Source organism: Bactrocera neohumeralis, chromosome 4 (genome assembly GCF_024586455.1).
Source record: "Bactrocera neohumeralis isolate Rockhampton chromosome 4, APGP_CSIRO_Bneo_wtdbg2-racon-allhic-juicebox.fasta_v2, whole genome shotgun sequence".
Lineage (NCBI taxonomy): Eukaryota > Metazoa > Arthropoda > Insecta > Diptera > Tephritidae > Bactrocera > Bactrocera neohumeralis.
The window spans coordinates 66,992,107-67,017,376 of NC_065921.1; the positions used below are offsets into that span (position 1 = coordinate 66,992,107).

General features: G+C 33.7%; 2 protein-coding genes across 2 annotated transcripts in view; both read right to left on the minus strand.

Moving 5' to 3' along the window:
* Window positions 1-25,270, minus strand: part of LOC126757034 (stomatin-like protein 2, mitochondrial) — a 385,292-nt gene that overhangs the window by 195,704 nt on the left and 164,318 nt on the right. The gene's annotated exons all lie outside the window — the stretch shown is intronic.
* The window catches only part of LOC126757052 (pro-resilin), a 56,932-nt gene that overhangs the window by 4,223 nt on the left and 27,439 nt on the right, over window positions 1-25,270 (minus strand). Inside the window, exon 2 of the mRNA XM_050470639.1 lies at window positions 5,467-5,580. Within this exon, the coding sequence (XP_050326596.1) occupies window positions 5,467-5,580 (114 nt within the window). The remainder of the gene's footprint in view (window positions 1-5,466; window positions 5,581-25,270) is intronic.

The following is a 25,270-nucleotide window of genomic DNA, read 5'->3' on the forward strand; positions in this document are numbered from 1 at the left end:
CCATCAAGAATAATTTGCAAAAGGGTTCGAACATTTCAACATAATATAGCACAAGATCCCTGATAGATTGCGGGTTAAGAGGTATAAGTTCTTGGATTCATAAACCTAGATTTAATTGTTCCGAGGTTGTTATTATTTTTATGTTATCCCGACTGCAATAGGTCTCTCTGTTTTAATCCGACTTCGAATAGCAAAGGAATTTTTATGTGAAGTCTTTCATGACAAAAATGAGCTAGAGGGCTGCCACTTTTGATAAAGAGCGAGAGAGAGTGAGAATAAGAAAGAGACAGAGTGAAATATTTTAAGGAAAAATTTTCTAAAAAATGTATGAACTTCTGAAAAAAAATAATGGTGAATACCTTCTTTGGCGAAATAAAAAGAAGAAAACAGTTAAAGCGACAAGATTAACTCGGAAAAAAATCACTTAGGCGATATCCCAAAAAGGATCCAGAGACAAAAAAGTATCATTATGAAAAAAAAATACTTCACACAAATTAAAGCAGCTAATACGTATAGAATAATATCAAAAGGAGGAATAATTGACTAAACTTAGCTGATATGGAGGATGGAGTCATGTGTATAAATACACGCAAGTGAGAAAAGTTCTCTGAGCGCCATTCACTTAAGAGTGGCCAGATATGGCTCAAGCAGCTGACGACTTCCGGTCTTAGACCAAGTATCCTCTGTGTAGTCAAAGAACATCCATTTGAAGGCGAGCTAAAGTGGGTAGGCGAACCAACCTTCACAGGGCTTCGCGCTGGGTTTGGGACCCGCTACGTAAAAAACGCCCAAATGAAAAAAGGAAAAATAGCCTCGTATGAGATACCCAACTTTTGATGACGCATCTGAAATATCCTTAATTGGGAAGGTGTCCTCGTAAAATTAAAGACTGACATCGTATTGTGCTATCGAAAGAATTATGTGAAAGACTAAATCCCACCGTCAACAAACTGATTGGACCTTATCAGTTTGGCCTTACGCTTCGAAAATGAATAACTGTCCAGATATTCACCATGCGCCAAATCTTTGAAAAGATCCGTGAAAAGAGGGTCGACACACACCACCTCTTCGTCGATTTTACAGTCGCCTTCGGCAGCAAGAAAAGGAACTGACTCTAAGTCGCTATGTTTGAACTTGGAATCTCCGCAATATAAGGAAGTGAAGCCTAATGGTCTGGCTGTGGGCGAGGTCAAAAAATCCAACGCAGAATAGCTCTTGCCAACAGGTGCTTCTTCTAACAACATCTCCATCCTGCTATATGGCGCTGAGGCATGGACGATGACAACATCTGATGGTTCGACGTTACGAGTTTTCGAGAGTTCTGCAAAAGATTTATGGCCTTTTTCGTATTGGCAACGGCAAACACCGCAATCTATGAAATGATGAGCTGTACGAGAAATATGACGACATTGACATAGTTCAGCGAATTAAGTAGCAGTGGCTATCCTGGCTAGGTCATGTCGCTCGAATGGATGAAAATACACCAGCTATAAGAGTATTCGACGCAGTACCCGCCGGGACGCAGAGGAAGAGGAAGACCTCCACTCCGTTGAAAAGACCAGGTGGAGAAGGACCTGGCTACACTTGGTATTTCCAATTGGCGCCAAACAGCGAAAAGGAAGAACGACTGGCGCGCTGTTGTAAACTCGGCTATAACCGTGTAAGAAGTAGGAGTGGAGTTTCCTTATTATTCGACTTCAAGTTGTATTTTTAGAAGCAACGCAAGCTAAGGACTTCATTTAAAACAAGAAAAGCTCGTAAGCTTTAGAACAAAACATATTTTTTATTTTTCGCGCCTCCTTCATACTTCCGCCTTTCTAAACTATTTGTGGCAAGCCTTGCAAATGTTACAGATTGCTTTTTCGACAGAAAACGCAACAAAGCAAAGCTAAGCAACTAATTAACAATTAAAATCCGTAAGTAATTTAATGCCCATTGCACTACATACAAACAATAACAACAGCGGCAACACAAAATGCCACTTTTCGCAACATCAACGAAACCTGCAACTAATCTCATTTGTTGCAAGCGCAAATGAAGTTGTTTTTGTTGTTTATGTATTTATGTACTTAGTAAGTGTAAGCGCACTGTTGGAAGCCTGTCTGTGTGTTACACGTGAACATATCGGAAATCTCGCCCAACCTGCAACACGTAAAATGAAGTCATACAACGGCGGCTGCTGTTGCCACATTGCATTTTATGGCGCTTGCAATATTTTGTTGCCAACCAAAGAGAAAAACAACCACTACAAAAACACTGAAAAGCACAAAGGCTGCGCTATTTTGATTTTCGCCGCCTAAAAATTGTGAACTACAACAATGAAAAGTCAATAAAAGCAACGAAATGAGCAGCCACCGCTGGAAGGAAGAAAGCGCTGATTTGGCAGCGGCAAGACAGCGGTGACTGGGAGCAAGCATTTGCTAACCTATTAACTAGTGGCATACTTAAATAACGGTACTTGCAACACAATTGCTATGGGTAACAGTGAGTGCTTGTTATTGTTGTTGCTGTGCCCACTAGCACATTCACCTACTAACCGACTGCGTTATTTGTTTTTGTTACCTTAGCTTATTTACTTTTCGGTTGCACATTTTGGCAATCATCAGCAAAAATAAAGAGCGCGAAAGATTGCTTGGCTGCTTGGGTGTTGTGTCTATTTTGGCTGGTTGCAGCCATCACTTTGACGCGGCGGCCACTCCACGTGCCTTCACCTGCTAAGTACGGGCATCGCTGCCGTGTCTGCTATGCCGTGCCTCTTCATTGTTGCCAATTACTTCTTGTCGGGGTAATAATTCGTCTATGCTTTGTACTCCCGGCTGAGGTTTGAGTTTCCAACAAGTTACCATACAAGTTACAGGTTTAGCAGCTTGTTAGAACAATAAAAGTATAACCTAAAATTTGAGTTGAGTGATCTCTAATAATTATCAGGTTTAACTAAAAAGTACAGGAAACCCAGAAAGCTCTGTAAATAGGTATTATGTTGTAACTCCAGTACTGTTATCATTGGAAAGGACGTAATCGAGCTTTTTGTTATCAAATAATGTTGCAGACTAGGCGAAATGTTTTCATTCTAACTATACTTTATTTTAGAATCTGGTTGTAATATAGATTGATCCAAAATCATATGCTTTCTCAGCCGAACGGTCTTTCTATTGTAGTTTCGATTCTCACCTAACCGTCCACGGTTACGGTTTTATATCAATGAAGCCAAGGCACGTTCGCCATGTAACATAAAATTCTTCATCAAATATTGAGTAGGTGTTTCCGAAATGCAATTCTCTCTCTGTTTCTTCTACTTCTTTAGCCTAGTACGTTTAGATTAATATCTCGGCACAAGAATAGTTCCTATCAATGTGTGTATGAAGATATGCTACAATTATTACGGAGTAGGTTATAAATTTTCCGCACTTCCATTAGCTGGATGTCTCATGTTGTACGTAAATACCACGACCACGAAGAGTCCTTTGATAATTTTTGATTTGACAATAGCAACAATCTATCTATTGACAGATCTAGCACGATCGAGGGACACATTCGTGATTTGTGATGAAGTCGACTGCCGCTGGATATCGGTCAGATAAGTCGCAAAGAGAGTGCGACAGCGTTATGACTTGTAGTTGGAAGTTCGCATTACTCCTTTGTATGATCATCAATGATACCAGCTTGCGACTAAAATTAATAACATTTTCTTATCATTAGTGCCTCAGTTAGCACTAGTAAACTTTCTAAGTTATTTCTGTCATTAAAAAAATTTTATAAATTCACTACTTGTTTGGAGATGTTTTTAATTTGGTAGAACTTACTACAAATAAGGTTATGTGGACCAAAACATGGCTCGACTCACATAACCTCCAGCTCGCTACGGAAAAATCAGAGCAACTACTAACAAATAAGCACATACCCCTCGAAATAGGTATGCAAACGACTACGGATATTCTTAGGACACAAAGAACAAAGAACTGCCTAGGCACTGGACCACAGACTAACCTTCTGGGTACAAATACAGCACGCGTAGGAAAGGCTGTGAAAATCATCTCCCAACTTAGCAGACTAATGGCCAACATAGGCAGCCCCCACCAAGAAAAGAGAAAGCTCCTTATATCGATGACAATCAGCGTTGTCTTATACGGAGCTGAGAAATGCTGAGATGTGCTTAAAAAGAAAACCGGCGTAAGGCAACCCTCAGAGTTCCACCAGCTAACCGAACCGTGTTAGGCGATGCAATATTAGTCATAAGCGGTAATGCCCCAATTGACCAAAAGAAAGGAAAAAGCTGTGGGAGCTAAAGTGAAAGTCCGAAAATAACAAGAGCGCAATAGAACACATAAAGAAAGATACAATAACAACATGACAACGAAGATGGGAGAATGAGAGTCGCTGCAGATGGACAGCCAGACTAATAAAAGATCCAAACTTATGGACAAGCCGTAGATTTGGAGATGTCGATTTTTACACAACCCAGCTGTTATCCGGTCACGGATACTTTAAAAAGTACCTCCACAGAATAGGATTAGTCGAAGAGCCCTCCTGCCTATACAAGATTCTTTGAATTTGCGCGATGACAACGAGAACGCATCGCCGTAGAAGACCTGGTTGGCCCAATAAACGCGGGCAATTTAATCGGCGTAAAAGAGAGACCTGGAAGCAGGTGAGCAAATGTAAATCTCTCAATGAGAAAAATGGAACGCCACCTTGACGTAATGCAAATGTGATTCCAGGGTGGGCGACGGTTCCTTAGAGTGGGGGCGGGGGTTTTAGTGACCTGAAAGTGGCACAAACCATTGCTGCGACGACAGCACTGATGATAATGATAGATATAATTTGTAAGTCGTGACTGTATAATTGTGAGTTGCTATTTGGCTTTGCGATAGTTACTTAGGCAGATGGTCTGTGGAAGTTATATAACCGGTGATAAATGATATTCGATATGCAATATGGATCCTTAGATAAACAAGCGGTCTTAGACTCTTTACGCTCTCTTTCTATTTGTATTAACTTTATCTCCATTTATTAGCCTAGAAGATCTGTAGCTGGAGGTCTGGGGTTGTTCATGAAGTCTATGAAGCTACTCATTTCATCGACAAGTGTAGTTAGTTTAAATTTTTTTAAGCTAAGGTCTACCATACACTAATTGAGCTAGCAAAATTCCTGTGTCTGTTAAAGCTTATACTTTCATAATTATCCGCGTCAATAATTATCAGTTTAATTCATTGCGGTGAGTACTCTTTGTACGAGTAAGGGTATTTCTAGCAAAAATCCACAAAATGCCTTTCATTTTCCCATGACGATTGCATCATAAAGTCATTTCAAAAACCAAATGAAAGGGCAAAATTCAATTCGTTTGTAGTACCAGCCATAAAAAGCACTAAAAAACAACAACAAAATGCAAACATATCCATTTATTTGCCGCTGTATATGTGTGTGTGTGTTGGTGATTGAACAGCCCATTCATATTAGCCTACTTACCAGTGGATTCTTGGGCTCTGGGTAGTTGTAGCCATTTGGCTTGGGTGGCAGGTACATGTTTGAGCCGGGAGCGAGTTGCGCGCAAACACAGGCGATCACGGCGATTGTAGAGCTCTGCAAAAACAAAATCAAAACAACAAAAATGATAAAGAGAATTGTCGATGAAAAATTGTTGCAACAAAGATTGCTGAGGGCAGTAAATGTAAATGTTGGGAAAAATAGCAATAAAAAGTTAGCAATTAAAAATAATGAAAAATACTAATACAAATTAATAAGCATAACAACAATAAAATAAATATTGTAAAGAAACATAAATTCACTAACAAATAAATATTTTATTATGTGCAAATCATGTAAATATAAAAATTATGCAAATTCCCTTGCCACAATTGCTTTTTGCGCTGCCACACCACACCAATAAAGGTTAAATAAATCAAAAAATTTTACAATCAATTTTAATTTTGGCAAATAACTAAACGATAAATGCACGTAAATATTTTTTTTTTAATTTTTTAGTTTTATTGGAAATAAATTGTATTGAGTCGTAGAGGCGCTGGAAAATCAAAAAAAAAAAGAATAACAAAACGTGTGCGATAACATCGCATTTGACATTCAACGCCTCCCTGTGAACGAACGAGCCAAAGAACTACAAATACTATTTGTAACAAAAACAACAGTAACAACAATGACAATTTCCATGCTCTTCATGTGCAGGTGCAGCGCCATAAATTGGGATTCGTTTTTTTTTTTTTGTTTTTGTGGCAATAGTAAGGTATCGGAATTGAAGAGGAATAAAATTAGAATGTCTGCCAGAGTGGTGGTGCCTGAGAATCTGAGCGTTGTGCTCATAAAAGGGCGCAGCCAATAGCTTGATATATGGCAGAGCAAAAGACAACGGGTCGCGCCAAAACAATAAATACTAAAAAGCAGCAATGTGGCAACATGTTTAAGTAGAGCAGCGTGTGTGTGAGTTGCTAATGGAAGATACTGACATAACGGTAAATGCTGAATGCAGTTGCATTTTAAATTATTACATTTACCTATGTATGTACATTAGGGTGATTCAAAAAAAATTTATTTTTTTTTTTTCAATTAGTACTCGCAAAAATAGGTTCCTAGACACCTCTAAGAAAGCCTCTCCAAATATGAGTTTTTAATTGTAACGGGAAGGTCCTCCGCCTAACGGTTTTCTATTTTTTCTTATTATCAGATAGAAAAATTTATATCTCGCTTCCAACTACTTGAAAAAATATCTTGTTAATTAGGTTTTGTAGGAAATTGAATGTTCTATAAATAAGTTTGATTGTTTTTGGGAAAATTTTTTTATTTCTTATGAATTTTATAACTCAATGAAAAAAATCATTATGAATAAGGTTTTTGGAGGGGCTTTCTAAGAGGTGTCTAGGAACCTATTTTTCAGAGTATCAAACGAAAAAAAAAAATTTTTTTTTTTATCCACCTTAATATGCATTGATGTTTGACGATGAATATCTCGTAAACGCTTAACTTAATCGAAAAATCATAGGAGACCATTTTTATAGAGCAGTAAATTTCCTATAAAATTATGAGTTTCATCATTCATAATAATTTTTTTTCATTGAGTTATAAAATTAATAAGAAATAAAGAATTTTTCCAAAAATAGTCAAATTTCAACCGTTAATATCTTTTAAATGGTTGGGTTTACGAAAAAATCATAAGAGACCATATTTTAGAGCATTAAATTTCCTACAAAACCTAATTAACAAGATATTTTTTCAAGTAGTTGGAAGCGAGATATAAATTTTTCTATCTGATAATAAGAAAAAATAGAAAACCGTTAGGCGGAGGACCTTCCCGTTACAATTAAAAACTCATGTTTGGAGAGGCTTTCTTAGAGGTGTCTAGGAACCTATTTTTGCGAGTACCAATTGAAAAAAAAAAAATTTTTTTTTGAATCACCCTAATGTACATGTATGTATGTAAGTAAGTATGATAGTGTGTAGCTAGATGGTCGTAAGTTAGAAAGATTGGTTTCAAAAATAGTCCGTTCAATTTTTAAAATAATAAGGTTGCCACGTGTTTTAAGCTAATTAAGGTACCAGCGTGAAAAAAATGTTTTCAGTAAATATTCACCATAATTTACAAAAAAATATAATAAAAAAAAATTTATTTTAAGGGTTGCCATGTAACAAAAAAATGTGTGGGTGAATTAAAAAATATATAAATTGCGCATAGTTAATAATAAGAAAATATAATTAAGAATTTTAACTTTTAGGGTTGCCGTATGATAAAAAATTGTGATAAATACTGAATTAGGAGGAGTACTTGTTAATACATTAATTATTTTACTTAATACAAAAAACATAATAAATAAAATTTTTAAGGTTGCCACCTCATATAAAAAAAAATAAATTTCAAATAAAAATAAGACTACAAGCGTTGCTTTGTAAATACAATGTATCCAATGGGAATGGATAAATCAACTCTGTGCTGGGTATGGGACCCGCCACGTAAAAAAGACCCCAATGAAAGGAAGAAAACAGCCTCGGATGAGAGAATCCTTAAGGACTCCGATTTATGGACATGCACCTGGAATGTCCGGCATTTTAATTGCGAAGATGCCGCTGCTGGTTGACGTCCGCGAAAGAGTAAAAGCTGACATCCCCGCCGTCCAAGAAGTACTATTATGACTTCGTCCTAGCCCAAAATAAGGTAATCTGTAGTACTAGATTCAAGCATAGGGAAATTCATCAAGCTACCTGTCAGTCTCTGGATCAAAAAGTCACCAACCAGATCGATCACGTTATGATACACGGACATGTCTCCAGTGTTTTAGACGTGCGTATGCTTCGAGATCCTAACATTGACTCGGTCCTCTATCTTGTTTTAGCCAATAAACGCACATTAACAAACATAACCAAGGTACGATGTCGAGAAGCTGTAATCACAACACACAGCTTGCACTTCTGCTCTCTGAGAGCACTCATACGTAATTCGGTACAAGGGATCCGTGTGACGGCATTTCAAGCTCCTTACGTTAACCATTGGCTGCAAACGAAACCATTGGTTTTCGGAAATGACAAAAGAATAACTGGTGCGATAAGGAGTGCCGAGTGCCAGCGGAGAGACAACAGATTGCTTGCCTCCCAACGTTACAATCGACCACAACAAGCGGGATACCGAGAGCTGAAAAGGAAAGAGAAATGCATTTGCAGACAAAAAAGGAGAGAGGCCGAACTGCTTGAGTACGAAGAGCTTGACAAGCTGGCCGACAGGGGTAATATCTACGTAAAAATGCGTCGACTAACAGAAGGTTTCAAGACCGGAGCATACTCTTACAGAACCCCTACAGGTGATCTTGAAACCAGAGCCCAGAGCATACTAAAATTATGGAGGGAACACTTTTCCAGTCTGCTGAATGGCAGTGAAAGCATAACATCTGGAGATGGTGAACCCGATACACAAACGATGGCGATAGAGCGGACGTTCCATTGGCGGGGGCGATAAGGGTTATTAGTTCGCTTGCAGAAGTATTTCAAAATAATTTTATTAAAATTTATATTAGCATTATTTCATAATATCGATATTGATTCTGAATAAAACACTTTTTCAGAAATTGACACAATGTCCAACTCATCAATCAGCGTTAACCACATGCCAGCAATACTAACAACCACGATAATGATCTACACGATCACCCCGTTACTGATCTTCAGCACTCTTAAAAGTCATCATATACATATATATTAACTGTAATTGCATTATTCATTATGACTATCAGCATTGCGCATCATTTCAATTGTGATTGGCAAGCGGGAATGTACGACAAAATCAGCAGGCGATTAGCAACGATCGCTACCACTTGCCGGCCACAACAGATCGGCCGACAGCTTAACCTGTTGCGCGTTGAATGGCTGATTGTGCTTTTGATTTATGCATGCAACATGTCACTGCTGCTGCGAGTACGTAGCAAAAAAAGTGCTATTCAATTTCACAAAGCGTACAACAACAACAACAATAAAAAGTTAAATAAACATAAACAAATATTTTCGAAAACAGCAAAATGCATTAGCTTGAGCAAAATAAAGTAGCAGCGCGGCTTTTTTCTTTAAGCCATTACGGAAATCTGCGATTGAAGGACAGCTACTGGCCAGCGGCAAGCAATGCACCGTAATGATCGCTGACGTTCAACGCAGCAACAATTTAATTAAACGTGACTTTTTTGCAAAGATAATTTTTTTGTTTTACTTGTTTTTCAAATACCGTTTAAATGTTTCCCGTAATTTTTACGGCGCGCAAAAACTAGGAATGCTTGAATGCAAATACTTAATTGTTCTTACTAGCACATAAATAAATATAAATATTTGCTTGTGTACGTGTGTGTGATAAAATCGTCGCCCAGTCGTGGGCCAAAGTCAAAGTCAAGCGCGCACGCGTTTTTACATAAATACGCTATTTATTTATAGGTGTTGGCGATGCATGCTTGACGATATGAGGCGTGCAAAAAAGCTTGCAATAAAGTAACGGAAGCCCGTTCATTAACTTTAGACTGCTGTTTGTGGTGGTGTAGGCGCTGATAGGTGACTAATAGCATTGGGTAGTTAATATTTTGTAGTAAGTTTTGATTGATTGCTTGATTGATGTTGTTTTTGGTGGAAGATTTATGATTGAAGCACAACAGAAAATGATTTTCCGGCGTTTTGCGATTAAAGTGGACAGGCATTATATTTTTTTTAAACAATTTGGAAAAAAATTGAAACAACTTGAAAAAAATAGAAGAGTTTTGAAAAAAAAAATTGATTGTATGTGTTGCTTGAGGTGATTGCTTGATAGTAAGTTAGTAGGCGCTTTATAAAATATGGATATTTTATTTTGATGTGTAAAAATATTGAAAGAAAACTGTATAATTAAACAATTTTGTGGACAATCGTAATTCTTTAAACAAATTTTTTGATTGAATTTAATTGAAAAACAGTGTTTTCGCAAAAATCCGCCTAAACATGGTTATTAATATTTAAATGTATTAATTTAAGCTTAGTAATGAGCGAAGTTTGGCAGAGTTCGACTAAAATTGAGAAAATCTGTGATTGTCATGCACTTGAAAGTTTTTTTTCCCCCGAATTTGGGATTTAAAAGAATTTAAAGATTTTTGATTTTCAAGAGTAACTTGTGAAATATTGAGTACTAATATGACCTACTCGGAGCTTAAACGTCTATATTATATAACATTAGTTTTGATTGATATCTTCTATGAGTGCAAATACTAAAAAATCCTCAAATCAATTCAAACATATTTTCTCAACATTAAAAATGTAAAACCTCCCCAAATAGCTCACTACTAACCGCGCATATGCCACTTTCAGCTGTTTGTATGCTTATATTATTTAATAATTATTACTAATTGTTAGTCGTAATTTTCTCCAACTATTTGCTTAATGAGTTTTATTGTACAATTAACGGCTCGTCAGCGTGCCGCATGATTTGCTGCGATTAAAATGCAATCACCAACAATACATTGTTGCTATTATCACCATTTTATTACATAAATGCATATAAATAAATAACTGCAAACACACATAAAGATGATATAAGCAACAACATCAGCGCATTGAAGCTAAAATAAGCGTTATTTCTTAGCACTCGTTATGTTCTTGCATGTCTCGTTTGATTGTGTGATAGTTCTGATCATATTTCTATTTTAAACAGCAGTTTGCTTGCCTGCACACAACAACAACTGTGTGTGTATGTGTGTGCATTTCTTTGCCGCTTATATTAATTATGCAAATTATCGCGTACAGTACTTGTGTGGTGCTTGGAAAGTGTTGTTGTAGTCGCATCGCGATATGCTAATTGCTGCTACTCGCATGTGGATAAGTTCATCATACGCAACGTCATACCTTTGCCATTGAGCGGTGCGAACTGTGACTGCTTTCAGCGCAGCGCAATTGCTTGGCTTGTGCAAATGAAAGCCGGCGCAGCTGCAAATCAACGTAAGTGTTGGAATTGTCTCTTAACATTGAATTAAACGCCGTTGTTTAGCTATTTAGATTATTTATGCATTTCTCATAAATAATCTCACAATGCAAGTATATTGTAAAGAAAAATATTGTTGAGCACATAACGGTTACAGTATATTATATATGTACATAATATTGTTATCCACTTAACCGTTATTTGTATTAACAGTAAATAATTGTTGCATAGTAGTTATATGGGTCTCGGTTTCTTCGAAATACATGAAGAAATCCGCCTTCGAAGGCAATAAAGTAATGGAAAAGGTAATTGAAGTATAATTACACAGTTTTTTTTTATTAATGGTAAGATTATTAAATATTTTAAGTTTACTATTTATTAAAATTTATTAGTAATCATCGTTAACATTACTGTAATCAAGTAATGATTACATAATTATTTTTTATTAATTTCATTAATGGAAAAATAATATTAAATATTTTGTGTTAAGTATTTATTAAAACTAATTACTAATTACTTGATTCTGAGGTTAAATTGGACATTACTGTAATCAAGTAATCATTAAGATTTCTAATCATAACCATAAATTAAAAGCTCAGATTTATGATTGTCAGCTGATTTATTTTTATACAATTTAGGCGTAGTAATTAAAAAAGTAATCTAATAATTAAAGATCTAAATATAAAAGCTTTGATTAATACTTATCAGTTTCATAATTAAAAAAGTAATTAAAAAATTATCAATTTTGCTTAACACTTTCGCTACTGCAAAAAATACGAAGGTTTTTTGACTATGTACTTTTAAGTAAACTGTCTAATAACTACTTGAATTAATTATTTTAATTACTGTAATAAATTATTTGCTTGAATTGGTAATCGTAATCTAAATATAAATGCTCTAATTCATATCTGTAGACTAACTCATACTCATTTAGTGAACGCTAAGTAAACAAAAAAGTAATCGAATATTTATTAAATACATTTTTTACTTTTGCTAATGGAAAGTACTAACTAATAGTTATATAAATTAATTTCTTTTGCAACCACGCAATCGTTTGGGTTGCAAATATCAATATAAACATACCAGTACTGATTAACACATTTAAGTTGAATCATTCATTTAATATACCTTGTTTTAGTAATCGAAAAAGTAATTAAATAAATACTACTAATTTTCGTTTTTGCTAATAAGACAATAGCTAAATCTTTCTTCAGTTGCTTTAATTGTATTGATTACTAATAATTTATGATTATTGGTAATCAAATAATCGTTCGGACTACATTTCATAATTTAAATTTAACAGTTATTTAAATTGTAGTAGTTATTTACATTACATTACACATTACTCAAAAAGTAATTGGTAATCAAATAATCGTTTGGATTAAAAAAAACAAAATTTTAAATTTCCTAGCTTTCGTTAGCATTTGTAGATTGATTTATTTTCATTCATTATAGCCATGGTAATCAAAAAGTAATTGGTAATCAAGAAACCGTTTGCATTACAATTCATAATTTAAATTTAACAGCTCTCGTTAGTATTTGTATACTGGCTTATTTTCATTCTTCATAGCCGTGGTAACAAGGTAATCAAAAAGTAATCAAATAATCGCTTTGATTAAAAATCATAATATAAATTAAATAGCTATCATTAGTATTTGTAGTCTGACTTATTTCCATTCATTATAGCCATGGTAATCAAAAAGTAATTGGTAATTAAATAAACGCTTGGATTACAAATCCGATTATAAATTTAATAACTGTAAATAGTATTTGTAGCCTGACTTATTTCCATTCATTATTGCCATGGTAATCTAAAAGTAATTAGTAATCAAGTAATCATTTGGATCACAAATCATAATACAATTTTAATAGCTGTCGTTAGTATTTATAGACTGACTTATTTCCATTTACTACAGACTTGGTAATCAAAAAGTAATTGAATATTCATTAAGTAATTATTTTTCATAACAAATGTTTTTTGACTACTTTTAGTTATAATGAAAAGCAACTATTAGAATGAATTATTTTCATTACTGTAATGATGTTATTGTAATCTAAATCTCGCAAGTCTAATAGTATTTATAAGATGATTAATAATAATTAAAATAATAGTCTAATAAATAGGCTGTTTTAATACCTTTCATTATAGGTTTGATAATCAAAAGAGTAATTGAAACATTTAAGTAATTTTCTAATACGTGCCTTATAGTAAAAAAATTAGTAAACAAAGTAATCACTTTAAAGATACTTTATGCTAATATCTGAATTGCTCTTCTCTTAAACAATTTTTGGAAGAAATAATGTTTGAGATTACCTGATGGACGCTAGTAAAATAGAACTTCAAGAGGAATTTTCTCTCTAACTAGCAATGTTCGTCACACTCTTTGCCTTCATTATGCAATATATTTAAAATCGATTCGTAACTGTTTCGAACTGTGACTTATTTAAAGTATAATTTCCAAATATGGTGGTAATGAGTGATAATTTTAAAACTTTATAGTTTTAACTGCTTGTACATTGCCTAATAAAGATTAATGGGCCTATAAAAATTTGCAGTCTTCACACCATTCAACTACACATATAAAGTTTGAAGAAATGCTTATAAATTTTAAAGTTATATTTTTATTGACTCGACGTATCCAATTGGCTAATTTTGTAGTGGAAGCCAATAACTCAAACACCCACTTTAAAAGCTGCAAAATTTTAGTAAGACATGGGTTGTAAAGCACTGAATTTTGTTTAGATTTATTTTTAATATTTAAATTTTTCTTGAACAGCTTCTTATTTTTTGGTCTTCACAATTGCATTATAAAACTTCATTTGGATATTTTTATATAAAGCCACATTTCTAGATATCTTTTTATTGGTTCTTATAAGTATAGAATTTAATAAGACTACAATTATCGCTAACAACGGCAAATTAGCTTCATTTATTTTTACTTTTTCAAACATTTCAAAAGAAAACTAAAAAACTTTAAATATGTATTGCCACATCGCTCACCAGTTGCACTATTATTATTATTATTATTAGAATTATTATTTTTATCGACTATGAATTTTGCCTTAGGTTAAAGAGCAATAAATTAAGTTTTTTTTTTCTAAATTCTATGTTTGCCAGCAATTTTAAAAGCGCGATAACTTCGCAGCGGAGCAGTTCACAATCGCAGCAGGCGGTCTTCAGCTACTCACCTAGCCACGAAACGGTTGACAAGTTGCCAAGATGAAGAAAAGAAGAAGAAAAAGAACAACAAGCAGCGAAATGCGGAGTAGTCAACAACGCAGGCTGTCTGGCAGCTGCTAAAGTGCTGTTTAATGTGAACGCAACAGCTGATTGTTGTTGTGTCGCAGATGAAGCAATTAACTTAATTAAAGTGACTAACTTATAAGAATGCAGACACATACAAATATATATATATATATACAGATATATGCATATAAAGACATACAACATATGTTGTTGCCATTTAACTGCTTCATTAACTGTCTAATATAAATAATCGCACGCTGCAAGGCTTTGCATATTTAATATACTTATTTTCTATGCGAAAATCTGCATCTCATAAATCTTACAAAAATGTCAAATAAATTGTTTTAGCCACACATCGGCAATCGCAACGCTAGAGAGTTGAGAGCGTGGAGTGGCAACATGTGTTGTTATTGTTGCAACACAAGATTTTACTTGCTGCCCATATATAGTAAGTAAGTACATGCAGAGCTTTGCACATCTCAACCACTCCAGCACTTAATTCTGTTGTTGTTGTGCACTTTGTCTGCTGTTTAGCAGATTTTTAGGTGCGTTTGCGGTGCTGGCGATCACAGCATGCACAGCTTGTTGCTGCCACATGTGGTTCACCCAGCTTCGCGGGTCAACTCTTAGATTTCTTACGAGAACACATGTGTTTGTATGCATAGATGTGTGTTGAACAATTCTAGTGCTTTGATTTCAATTAAGCACAAATCAATGAGTGGCCAAAAGCTGGCTTGCCGCTACAACAATAAAAAGTGCTTGCCGCTATGTCGATCTACAAATACCGATCAAATTGTTGGCTCGCGTGTGTGAAAAGCAGGCGGTAAATGTCAGTTTTAGTTTCGTTTTCGTTGATTGGTGTGCTTGTTGAGTGCGACATTATAATTTAATTGACATTTTGATTATTTGGGATGATTTATTTTTCGCTACAAGCACGTTTATGTGAATTTGGTAGCCTATGTTAATGACTTAATTTATTTTTCTGTGTTTGAGTGGTTCGATTTGACCTTTGCGTTGTCAAAATGAAGACGTTAGTAAAAGCTTTAGCGTGTAGAACTGCATTTTAGCGGCATATATCGCCGCAAAATAGTGTGGATTGCCAAGTTGGTAGTTTTTTTTTTAATATTTTCGCTGATAGATGCGTTGAAGAGTAGTGAAAGAGTGAAAATAAAGTTTTGAAAAATGAAGAATACCTACATAGGTGGAAAGCTCTTATTTAATTTTATGAAAAGACATTATCTCGAGAAATGGTGGCGCTTCAAGTTGTCTCCAAAAGTGATTCAAGCGCTATAGAACAATTTATAGTCAAAATGAACTCTACCAAACAAACATTGAAATATAAATATTTTTTTTGCTTATTTGTTTAAAACACAAATGTAAGTTAAAAATGACCCATCAGCTTTATATATTACATTAACGGTATATTAAATATGTAAATTTTATATAATATTTGGTACTTGCACATTGCACACCATTTGGTTACGTATACGCTCCACCCAACTACATTTCCATATTATAATATATGTATGTGTATGATTAAAGTACAAAACTTAAGAATTCGAATTTCTGAAGAAAACATTTACATTAATAAAAACAAATTTTTCAATTTAATGAAAGAATTTATGAGTTAGATTAATTTATTAAACATATATAATTTTTAATTAAAAATTGGTTATGCAAATATTTCCATTATCTCTTTAAATAACTAAAAACTAAAAAGTGTTATTAGAAATGACAATTAAAAACATTTTCAAATATATCTTAAATATAATACAATAAAAAAAAAACAAAGTTTAAAAAAAAAATTATTTATGATTATAAATTAGAATTAAAATATTTTCAATTACTTCTCAAAAAAATTTTAATAAGATTATTACAAAAATATTTTTTTATTAAAAAGTTGGATTCAAAAATATTTTCAACTATCTCTTAAAAAAAGTTTAAAAAAGTTATTAAACATTTTTTTGTTTTGTGAAAATTTGGAATCAAAAATATTTTCAAATAAAAAAATGTTTAAATAACTTTAACATAAATATTTTTTTATTTAAAAATTGGAATTAAATATATTTTCAGTCAAAACAAAATTTTTGAAAAGTTATTACAAAAATTGGTTAAAAAATTTTAAAAATTTATTATAAAAATATTTATTTAATAAAAAATTCGAATCAAAAACATTTTCAGCTAACTCTTAAAAAATTTTAAAATAGTTATAACAAAAATATTTTTTTTTTTTTTTTGTGAAAACTTCGAATCAAAAATATTTTCAACTAAAAAAATTTTTAAATAACTTTAACATATATATTTTTAGAGTTAAAAATTGGAATTAAAAATATTTTCAACCAAGGAAAATTTAAAAAAGTTATTATAAAAATAATTTTTTATTAAAAAATTCGAATCAAAAGCAATTTTAACTTATTCCTAAAAAAAGTAAAAAAAAGTTTTTACAAAAATATTTTTTTATTAAAAAATTGGAATCAAAAATATTTGTCACTATCTTTTCTAATAATTTTGTTTATAAAGCCGAAAGTAGAGGCAAATTACATGTCTACATCAAAATAAAAAATCAGCTATTGGATCAAAATTTATGAAATATTTTACATTGTGAACCAATTTTATAAAAAAACATAAAATTATACAAAAATATATTAAGCAGAAATAGTAGTAATTAAAAAAATTTAGTTATTTTAATTTTGAAACAGAAAATGTATTTAATAAAAAAATAATCAAGCCAGATATGCCGAAATGTATAATTACTAATAAAGTTTTATTGAAAAATTATAGTGTAGAAAACTATTTTTTGTCTATTATCTATTATCTATTATCTATTATCTATTATCTATTATCTATTATCTATTATCTATTATCTATTATCTATTATCTATTATCTATTATCTATTATCTATTATCTATTATTATCTATTATCTATTATCTATTATCTATTATCTATTATCTATTATCTATTATCTATTATCTGTTATCCTGCATAAGCTGTATATATGTAAATTCTTTAATAATTAATTTGATAATTTTTTTTTATTTATTTAGCTTTTATTCCAAAACATTATCAAGCAAAACAAGATAAAAAAATCACCCACTAAATTTAGTTCTTACAATTCTCAACCCTATGATTTCGGTTTGTTATAATAGATCACTTTATGAGACTATATCAAACCGTTAAATGTATTTTCGTTTCCATTGCTTTCTTTATACACCCCTTTTTCTTACTTACAATTTAAAATACACTGCTTTAGCGCATATTTTACTAAATAATATTTAAATCTAAAATGATAACCTCTCCATTTCGCATACAATAGCTTTTTGAAGTTTTAATTAGCACAACAACTCACAAAGCCGCCAATATTTCAGTGCGCAAATCTCCACCTTTATGCCATAAAGCAGCTACCGTTGCTTTGCTAACCGAACGGCGAATCTATACAAAGCGATCTTTTGTTTTCATCAATGAATAATTGCATAAATGATTGATGTGTTGAGCGCATGGCCATTTGAAAGCATTTGCAACAACAACAAACAGCACAAAAGCAACGCATAAAAGCTGCCAGCCAGCCAATATATGCTCGTTTGCAAGCTTATGCTTGTACGCTTGTATGTTGGTGTATGCGCTTCTGCGCACGGGTGTGCGTCTCGTTCGCAACGGTAGTGCGCGTTTAGTGCCAGCCCACAATAATTTAGCTACATAACTTTTTTATCGCTGCTGCTTGCATCTTTTTCTCCTTTGTATGCTGATGTGCAGTCAAGAGGCAATTTTGCGAAAATTATTACCCGCACACAGGTAGCCGGCCGCAGCGAGTCTTTTATATGACTTTATGAGCGCCTATTTCATATTTATTATTATTGTTTTAGTGGTAATTCTTCAGCAACAAAGCGGGCTTTGTCTGGCCAAGAGTGGCCATCAAAATTTTTGGCCGCCCTCTTCCTGCCCATTTGTTATTATTTGTATGCGCGGACGTCGTGGCAGCAGAAGTGAGTGGGCGTTGCAGTGGCAGCATGCTGCAAATTTTAGTGGTTAGAGTGTGAAATATTTGCAACGATATGCGGTGTTAAAGACGAAAAATGCTCCACAGTTGCTAATGAATGTTAAAATGCGCACAAAAAAAAAAAAAAAAATATAAAAAAAATGTGGAAAATAAGAAAAACATAAATTTTTGATATTTTCATGCTACACAACTAGCTACATGTACTGTTAGTGCAAAAATGTATTTTTTATGCGCAACGCACGCTTAATTGCAGGGCTAGCGGCCTTTAAAGGCAACCAGTTCAAGCGGCCCGCAAGACAAAACGAAAGACTTAAGCAACGAACTTGCTCCACTTTTGCGCCGAAATTTGGTTGGTAATATGACAGGCACTTAACGCAGCGGAAACATGCCACTCAATTACTGGCAAGTGAGGCAAAGTGAGGAATGTGTGCCTACACGACGCAATAAGCAACATAAACAACAAAAACGGTAATAAAGCAAAAAATGGGGTTCAAAGTACATTTTTAACAGAAACACTTCTAAAAAGCACAAAAAAAATTCAAAAAATTATTATTTTGCCATGTGTAAAACATGTAAGCGAGCAGCATATTACACTACACAGCACTACAACACCATCACCACATTGTTTACAACACTTGCGGCAACTTGAGTAGCCATGTCCGGTACGCAACATAGCCAATTTGTAGTACAACAACTGTGTGTGGCTACATAAAATTCCACAAATTCTAATAGAACAACACATGCACAGCCAGCAGAAGAAAAAGTAAACGCAAAACCAACAACAAAACTTACATACAACAAACAACGCTTGCTATTACCTGCCGCTGGTAACCATAAAAAGCCACAATAATTAACATTTCAGCATGAAACAACAACAACAGCGGTAAAATCAATACACTCCAATAATAACAACAACAAAAGCAGCAAATGCTATTACTTTATTGCCACTAAACATGGCTTTGTTTGGGCGCTCACATGCGCTTAGCGTGTCTTCTGCTTGCTAAGTGTTGGCTTAGTGCTAACTCCGCGAAATGCCGCCTCGTTGTTGTTGCGCCGGCTCAAGTGGGCGCGTTTAGCTGTCTTTGCTCAGTCGATTTGGCTTAACCATTTGTGTTGACTGTGCGGTAGCGCGCAGTCTGTGGCATGGCACTTAAGTGCGCTCTGGCGCGCATGTCTCCCGGCATGAGTGTGTTTGTGCGCATGCGCACTTGAAAACGTTGGCGTTTTGCGTGGCGTGTTTGGCATTTGCAGACAACCATACGAATATTGTTGTGCGGAAAACAATTATAGGTGGAAATTAAACGACTTATTGAACTTTAATTTTTGGTTAATTGAAAATTTAGGAAACTGGAAAAGGGAAGTGTTGCTAATAGACATGAAATTGGGGTAAATTTGAGTTATTGTTAAATGTTATTAAATTATCTGCTAAAAATCTAGTATTTTTTATCCACTCATTAAGTGAAAATTCTCAGGCTTAATATGCAATCCCATCAATGCATTTAATTTTTTTTATATTTTAGTACTAAGCATTTTGAAAAAAAAAAATTCAAAAAAATCGCATTTTTATTTTTTTCTACCGTTTTTTGTATTTTTCTAATTTTATGTTTTTTTTTTGTTAACTAAAATTCAGTCAACTCTTTCAAATCGTGCACTTCGTTTTGTGAGTGGTAAAAAACTAAAGAAGAAAAAGAAATAATTCCAACCACTTTGGCTGGAAAAACACACAAAATGGTTAATGGCTATCAGCAAGCTTGTTAGCAAATCTCAACAGCAAATCGATACTTTATCAATTTAACACAAATCAATCGCACAACAATGTGCAATTAGTTAAAACTAAAAAAGAACACGAAATAAGTAAACGGAGCGGCTCTCCGGGGAAAATAGTGGAAAACAATAATGCAAGTATTGGTTATACTAGTATTTTGTAAACAAAAATAAAAATAAATAAATAAATAAAATGGAAAATTAAGTTGAAAAAAAAATTAGAAAAAAATATTTAACTGTTTTCACTAAAATTTGAAGAAAAAATTTAACTTCGGTTGCACTGAAGCTTTAAGACCGTTCACATGTGCTCAAGAACTTTATTCCAATCGTTCAGTTTATATAACAGGCAACTATATGCTATAGTTGTCCGATCTGAACAATATTTCTGGAGATTATACTCATACTTTACAAAGTGATCCTTGTCGAATTTCGTGAAGATAGCTCGGCAAATAAATAAATTTTTCATACAAGAACTTGATTTTGATCGATCAGTTTGCATGGCAGCAATTTCCTATATATACATATATATATTTTCCCGTAGTTCCAAGGTGGATCATAGGGATGTGAACTACTATAGTTCGATATCAGCGATTACGAAAAATGATAAACTGCTTGGGGAGAAGAGTACGTGTGCAAAATTTCATCGAAAGCTCGAAAATTGAGCGACTATTTCGTGTATACACAGACAAACGCACTTGACTAAAATTGTTCAGCTCCTCATCCCGATAATTTATATATGTACATATATGTATATAATTCGTAGGGTATCCGACGTTTCCTTCTGCATGTTACTTTCGTGGCGAACTTAATATACCCCGCTCAGAGTATAAAAAAAAAAAAAGAAATACCGAACAATTACTTAAAGCAATTCCTTCTTCTCTTCCTGATTTTTCTTCTTCTTCAAAAAATTCGAAGTCTTATTTGCTTAGCCGCTGCCTGGAAAGTTGTCCAGCAATCGCTCTTGGATACTAAAAGTTTCTGCTAAGGCAGCCTTTCAACCCTCGCACGCTGTCTGATTTTCTAATTGTCTACACGAGCTGCTTTTCATCGCAACAGTGCCTTAGTCGAACCTTAAGCGGTAAATTGACTTACAAATTATGTACATCGAAAAAGAAAAGTATAAACTAATGAAAGAAATAACAATAAGAAAAGCAAGAAATTGATGAACAAACAAATTAAATAAACACTTTTATCTGCCAGGGAGTACTTGGGTTGTGAATGCCTGTATGTATGTTTTAGCAAATCAAAGAAATTGTTTTTTTACTATTATGGCGCCGTCATGTTGCAAGTCACCAAGCTCTGCCGTTTAACGGTAATGGCTAGCAGTAACTCAAGCTTTCGAGATTTCACATAAGTCCCACTTTTGAGGTGATCTTTGGCTTTGTCTTTGAAATGAATTGATTTGTACAAAAGAAATATTTGTTAAGTGCTTAAAGGAACAAGAAACCAAAGTTTCTGTGTGTAGGGAGATAACTGAAGAGAAGGAAGAGTAGACAGTTGAGTGTTCACTAAAAAAAATAATTAGAGACGCGGCCTTTTAAGTCATTGAAATGCAAAGGAGTATTCGAAAAAACTTAAAATTTTTAGAAAAATATTAAATTTTTAGAAAAATGTAAAATTTTTTAAAATTTCAAATAATTATACCGTTTTTTTTAATAAAGTACTAGAAGCACTTTTTCTACTAGGTGGAGTTTTTTCTCCTCTTTCATCGAAGTTGGTCATGAATGTCAACGACTGAAATATGGTGGTCTATGCAAACAATGTACGTGTAGGAGTTAACACCTCAGCGACAAACTCTACGACATCACAGTCAAGCCCAATATGTTCAATTCTTCATATAATGCCATAGATATCTCCGGAAGATGTATGGCAACGGAAGTTACTTTCATATTCAGACTCAGAGAATTTACGTTTCTAAGTGAATATGTGTCTGAACATTCCGAAAACATCGCACAGTTTGAGTTTATATCAGATCTTTTAGGTTATCATGCGTGGAAGTTACGGATGGGTCAAAGCTTGGCGGAAGGTTGGGTGGAGGAGTAATCATCAGCAACTCTCTATCAACTTCATTTTCAGACTTTCTTATTTCTGTATCGTGTTTTAAGCCATGGTTCTTGCCATTAAGATAGTGCTATATTTGGTGATCTAGAATGCAGCCTCCTTCAGAGTAGTTACTATGCACTCTGAAAGCAGGATGTCGATAACAGCCTTCAGTCTACTAAGTTTGCGTTTAAACCTAGTTAAGGAAAGTCTAACATCGTTATCAATGGCTTCGAGTCACTTTGTGAAAAGTCTAGTGTGGGTACCAGACCACAGCAGAATCGCAGGTAACTGTAAGACTGACCAGCTGACGAGGAAAGACAGACAACGAACTTAACTTGACTCAACCAGCGGCTAATAGAAAGTTCTTAATCGGGTGCAAGGCAATATTTTGTTTTTTTTTTATAAAAAAATAAAGGTTTACAATTTTTAATATATTTATTTCACGCAAATGGTATCTTAAAAAAATTGAAAAAATTAAATTTTTTTTTTTTTGATTTTTTCATCATTTTATTATTTTTTAAATTTTTCCAAAAGTCACACATTATTGTTGAATTAGATTTTTAAGCCTTGAATTTGCTCTCTCCACTAATTTTTAGCCACTTCTTCCATTTATTTTTCCTTTTGCATGCCACACTGCACCATTGTAAAAAATTGCCAAAAAACTACTTATGATTCAGGCAGTGAGTGGGTAATTTGTACCAAATTAATTTGCTATTAACCTGCAGTACAAACACGACATATGATTAATTCAATTTGTATGCATGTATATGTATATATTTGTAAGCATATGCTCATGTGCAAATATAAGTGCAGACATATAACATATAGAGGTAACTAAAATTGTTTATTTTAGAGGTAACAGTAAATGTGCAGTTATATGATTTCGCATCTAATATCCTACAGTAACTTCGGCTGAACCCTGTTTCATACATGCATACGTTCATAAAAACATTTATACATACAAAGCATCGAGTTCATTTAATTTGAAGCGCTAAAGGGAGTCTATGGCGATGACATTTAGCATTTTGAAAGATAATTTCATTTTGACCGCGGCTGCGTCTTAAAGTGGTCCATTCAGAAATTGTGGCACAGGCGAATTTGGGCAACTTTTGAGCATTACTGAGCGCTTACATACAGTGAGTTAAATAATTTATCGATCATTGAATTTTCCAAATATGCGATGAGAAACATTTTGCTGTTAATGGCATACGTATATTAAGCAAAATTGCCGCATTTGGGGTGAAGAGCATTTGAATAAATAGCAGTTCAAAGAAGCTGCCCATGAACATCCCGAAAAATGTAACTGTTTCGTTGTTACAAAATTTGTAGCACTTTGGAATAATTGGACCGTAAGTATTTCACAAGATGCTGTTGACAATTACGGTGAATGGCAATCGCTATCGTTCGATGCTAACAAAGTTTTTGTTGCCAAAAATGGAAGAACTGAACTTGGTTGACATGTGGTTTCAAGAGAGATGGCGCTAAACATGCCACACAATTTCGCGATTCATATGGCCATATCAACACACCAGGGAAAACTTCGGAGAACAATTCATCTCAAGAAATGGACCCGTAAGTTGAATCAGCTAAAAACGCAGTGCGATTTAACGCCTTTAGGCACTATTTTTTGTGGGGCTACGTGCAAGACCAATGATTAAAAACCGTCTCAGCGAAGAACAAATAAGCCAGCAACTATTCCACTGGAAGTGAACATTTCAAACTTAATTTGGTCTGAAGGTATTAATTCAGATAGACGCATTTGGACCGAAATGCTTACGAAAAATGTTGCACAAAATTGGACTTTCGAATGGTGACGCAGCCGCGGTCAACATTTAAATGAAATTATCTTCAAAAAGTAAATGTCATGAACCAATCTAACGTTTCAAATAATGAACCGATGAGATTTTGCAAATTTTATGCGTTTTTTTTGAAAAAAAAGTTATCAAGCTCTTAAAAAATCACCCGATATGATTTCGCATCTAATATCCTACAGTAACTTCGGCTGAACCCTGTCTCATACATGCATACGTACATAAAAACATTTATACATACATAACCATATTGAGTTTCGCGTTTAACGGTCTCATTGAAGCGCTAAAGGGAAGTCTATGGCGAACCACTTGTTGTATTAGCATTTTGAAAGTTTATGCTAATGCCGTTTAATGTCGTATATTTACTTAAAGATTAACTGTAATTGCCATGAAATTGTGGCACAGTCGAATTATGGGCCACTCACGTGTAAAATCATGTGAGCTATGAGCTGCTGAGCGCTTAAATGAACACTGAGCGCATCACAAGTCTAGCCGGTGATATAATTTTTATTTTTTAGCAAATTGCTTAGTGACTGTTGCATACATTTATTGAGTTGATTTGTATATACATATGTATAAACAATTGAACTTTGAGTTCTCACCATAAACCACAAAAAAACTACGAGTTAGCGAGACTTCGAGCTTGAGCTTCTATAACTCGAACTTCCATAACTTGAACTCTTGAATTGGCAATCGAAGTCAAATTTCTTACAAATTTCAATCCATAAAAATTTCAATCCATAAAAATTTGTAAGAAATTTGACTTCGATTGCCAATTAAAGAGTTCAAGTTATGGAAGTTCGAGTTATAGAAGCTCAACTGCATTTATATTATACATTTTTTGTATATAAGTTTTTTTGATTAATTTGATTGTAGAACGTTGAGCTAAAATTATTTGTTTTAGCTAACGATATTTTCTTTAAGTAATTTTCAAAGCTTCTAAATAAATTGACCTTAAATGTTTTTTTATATTTCACGATTTAATTGTAA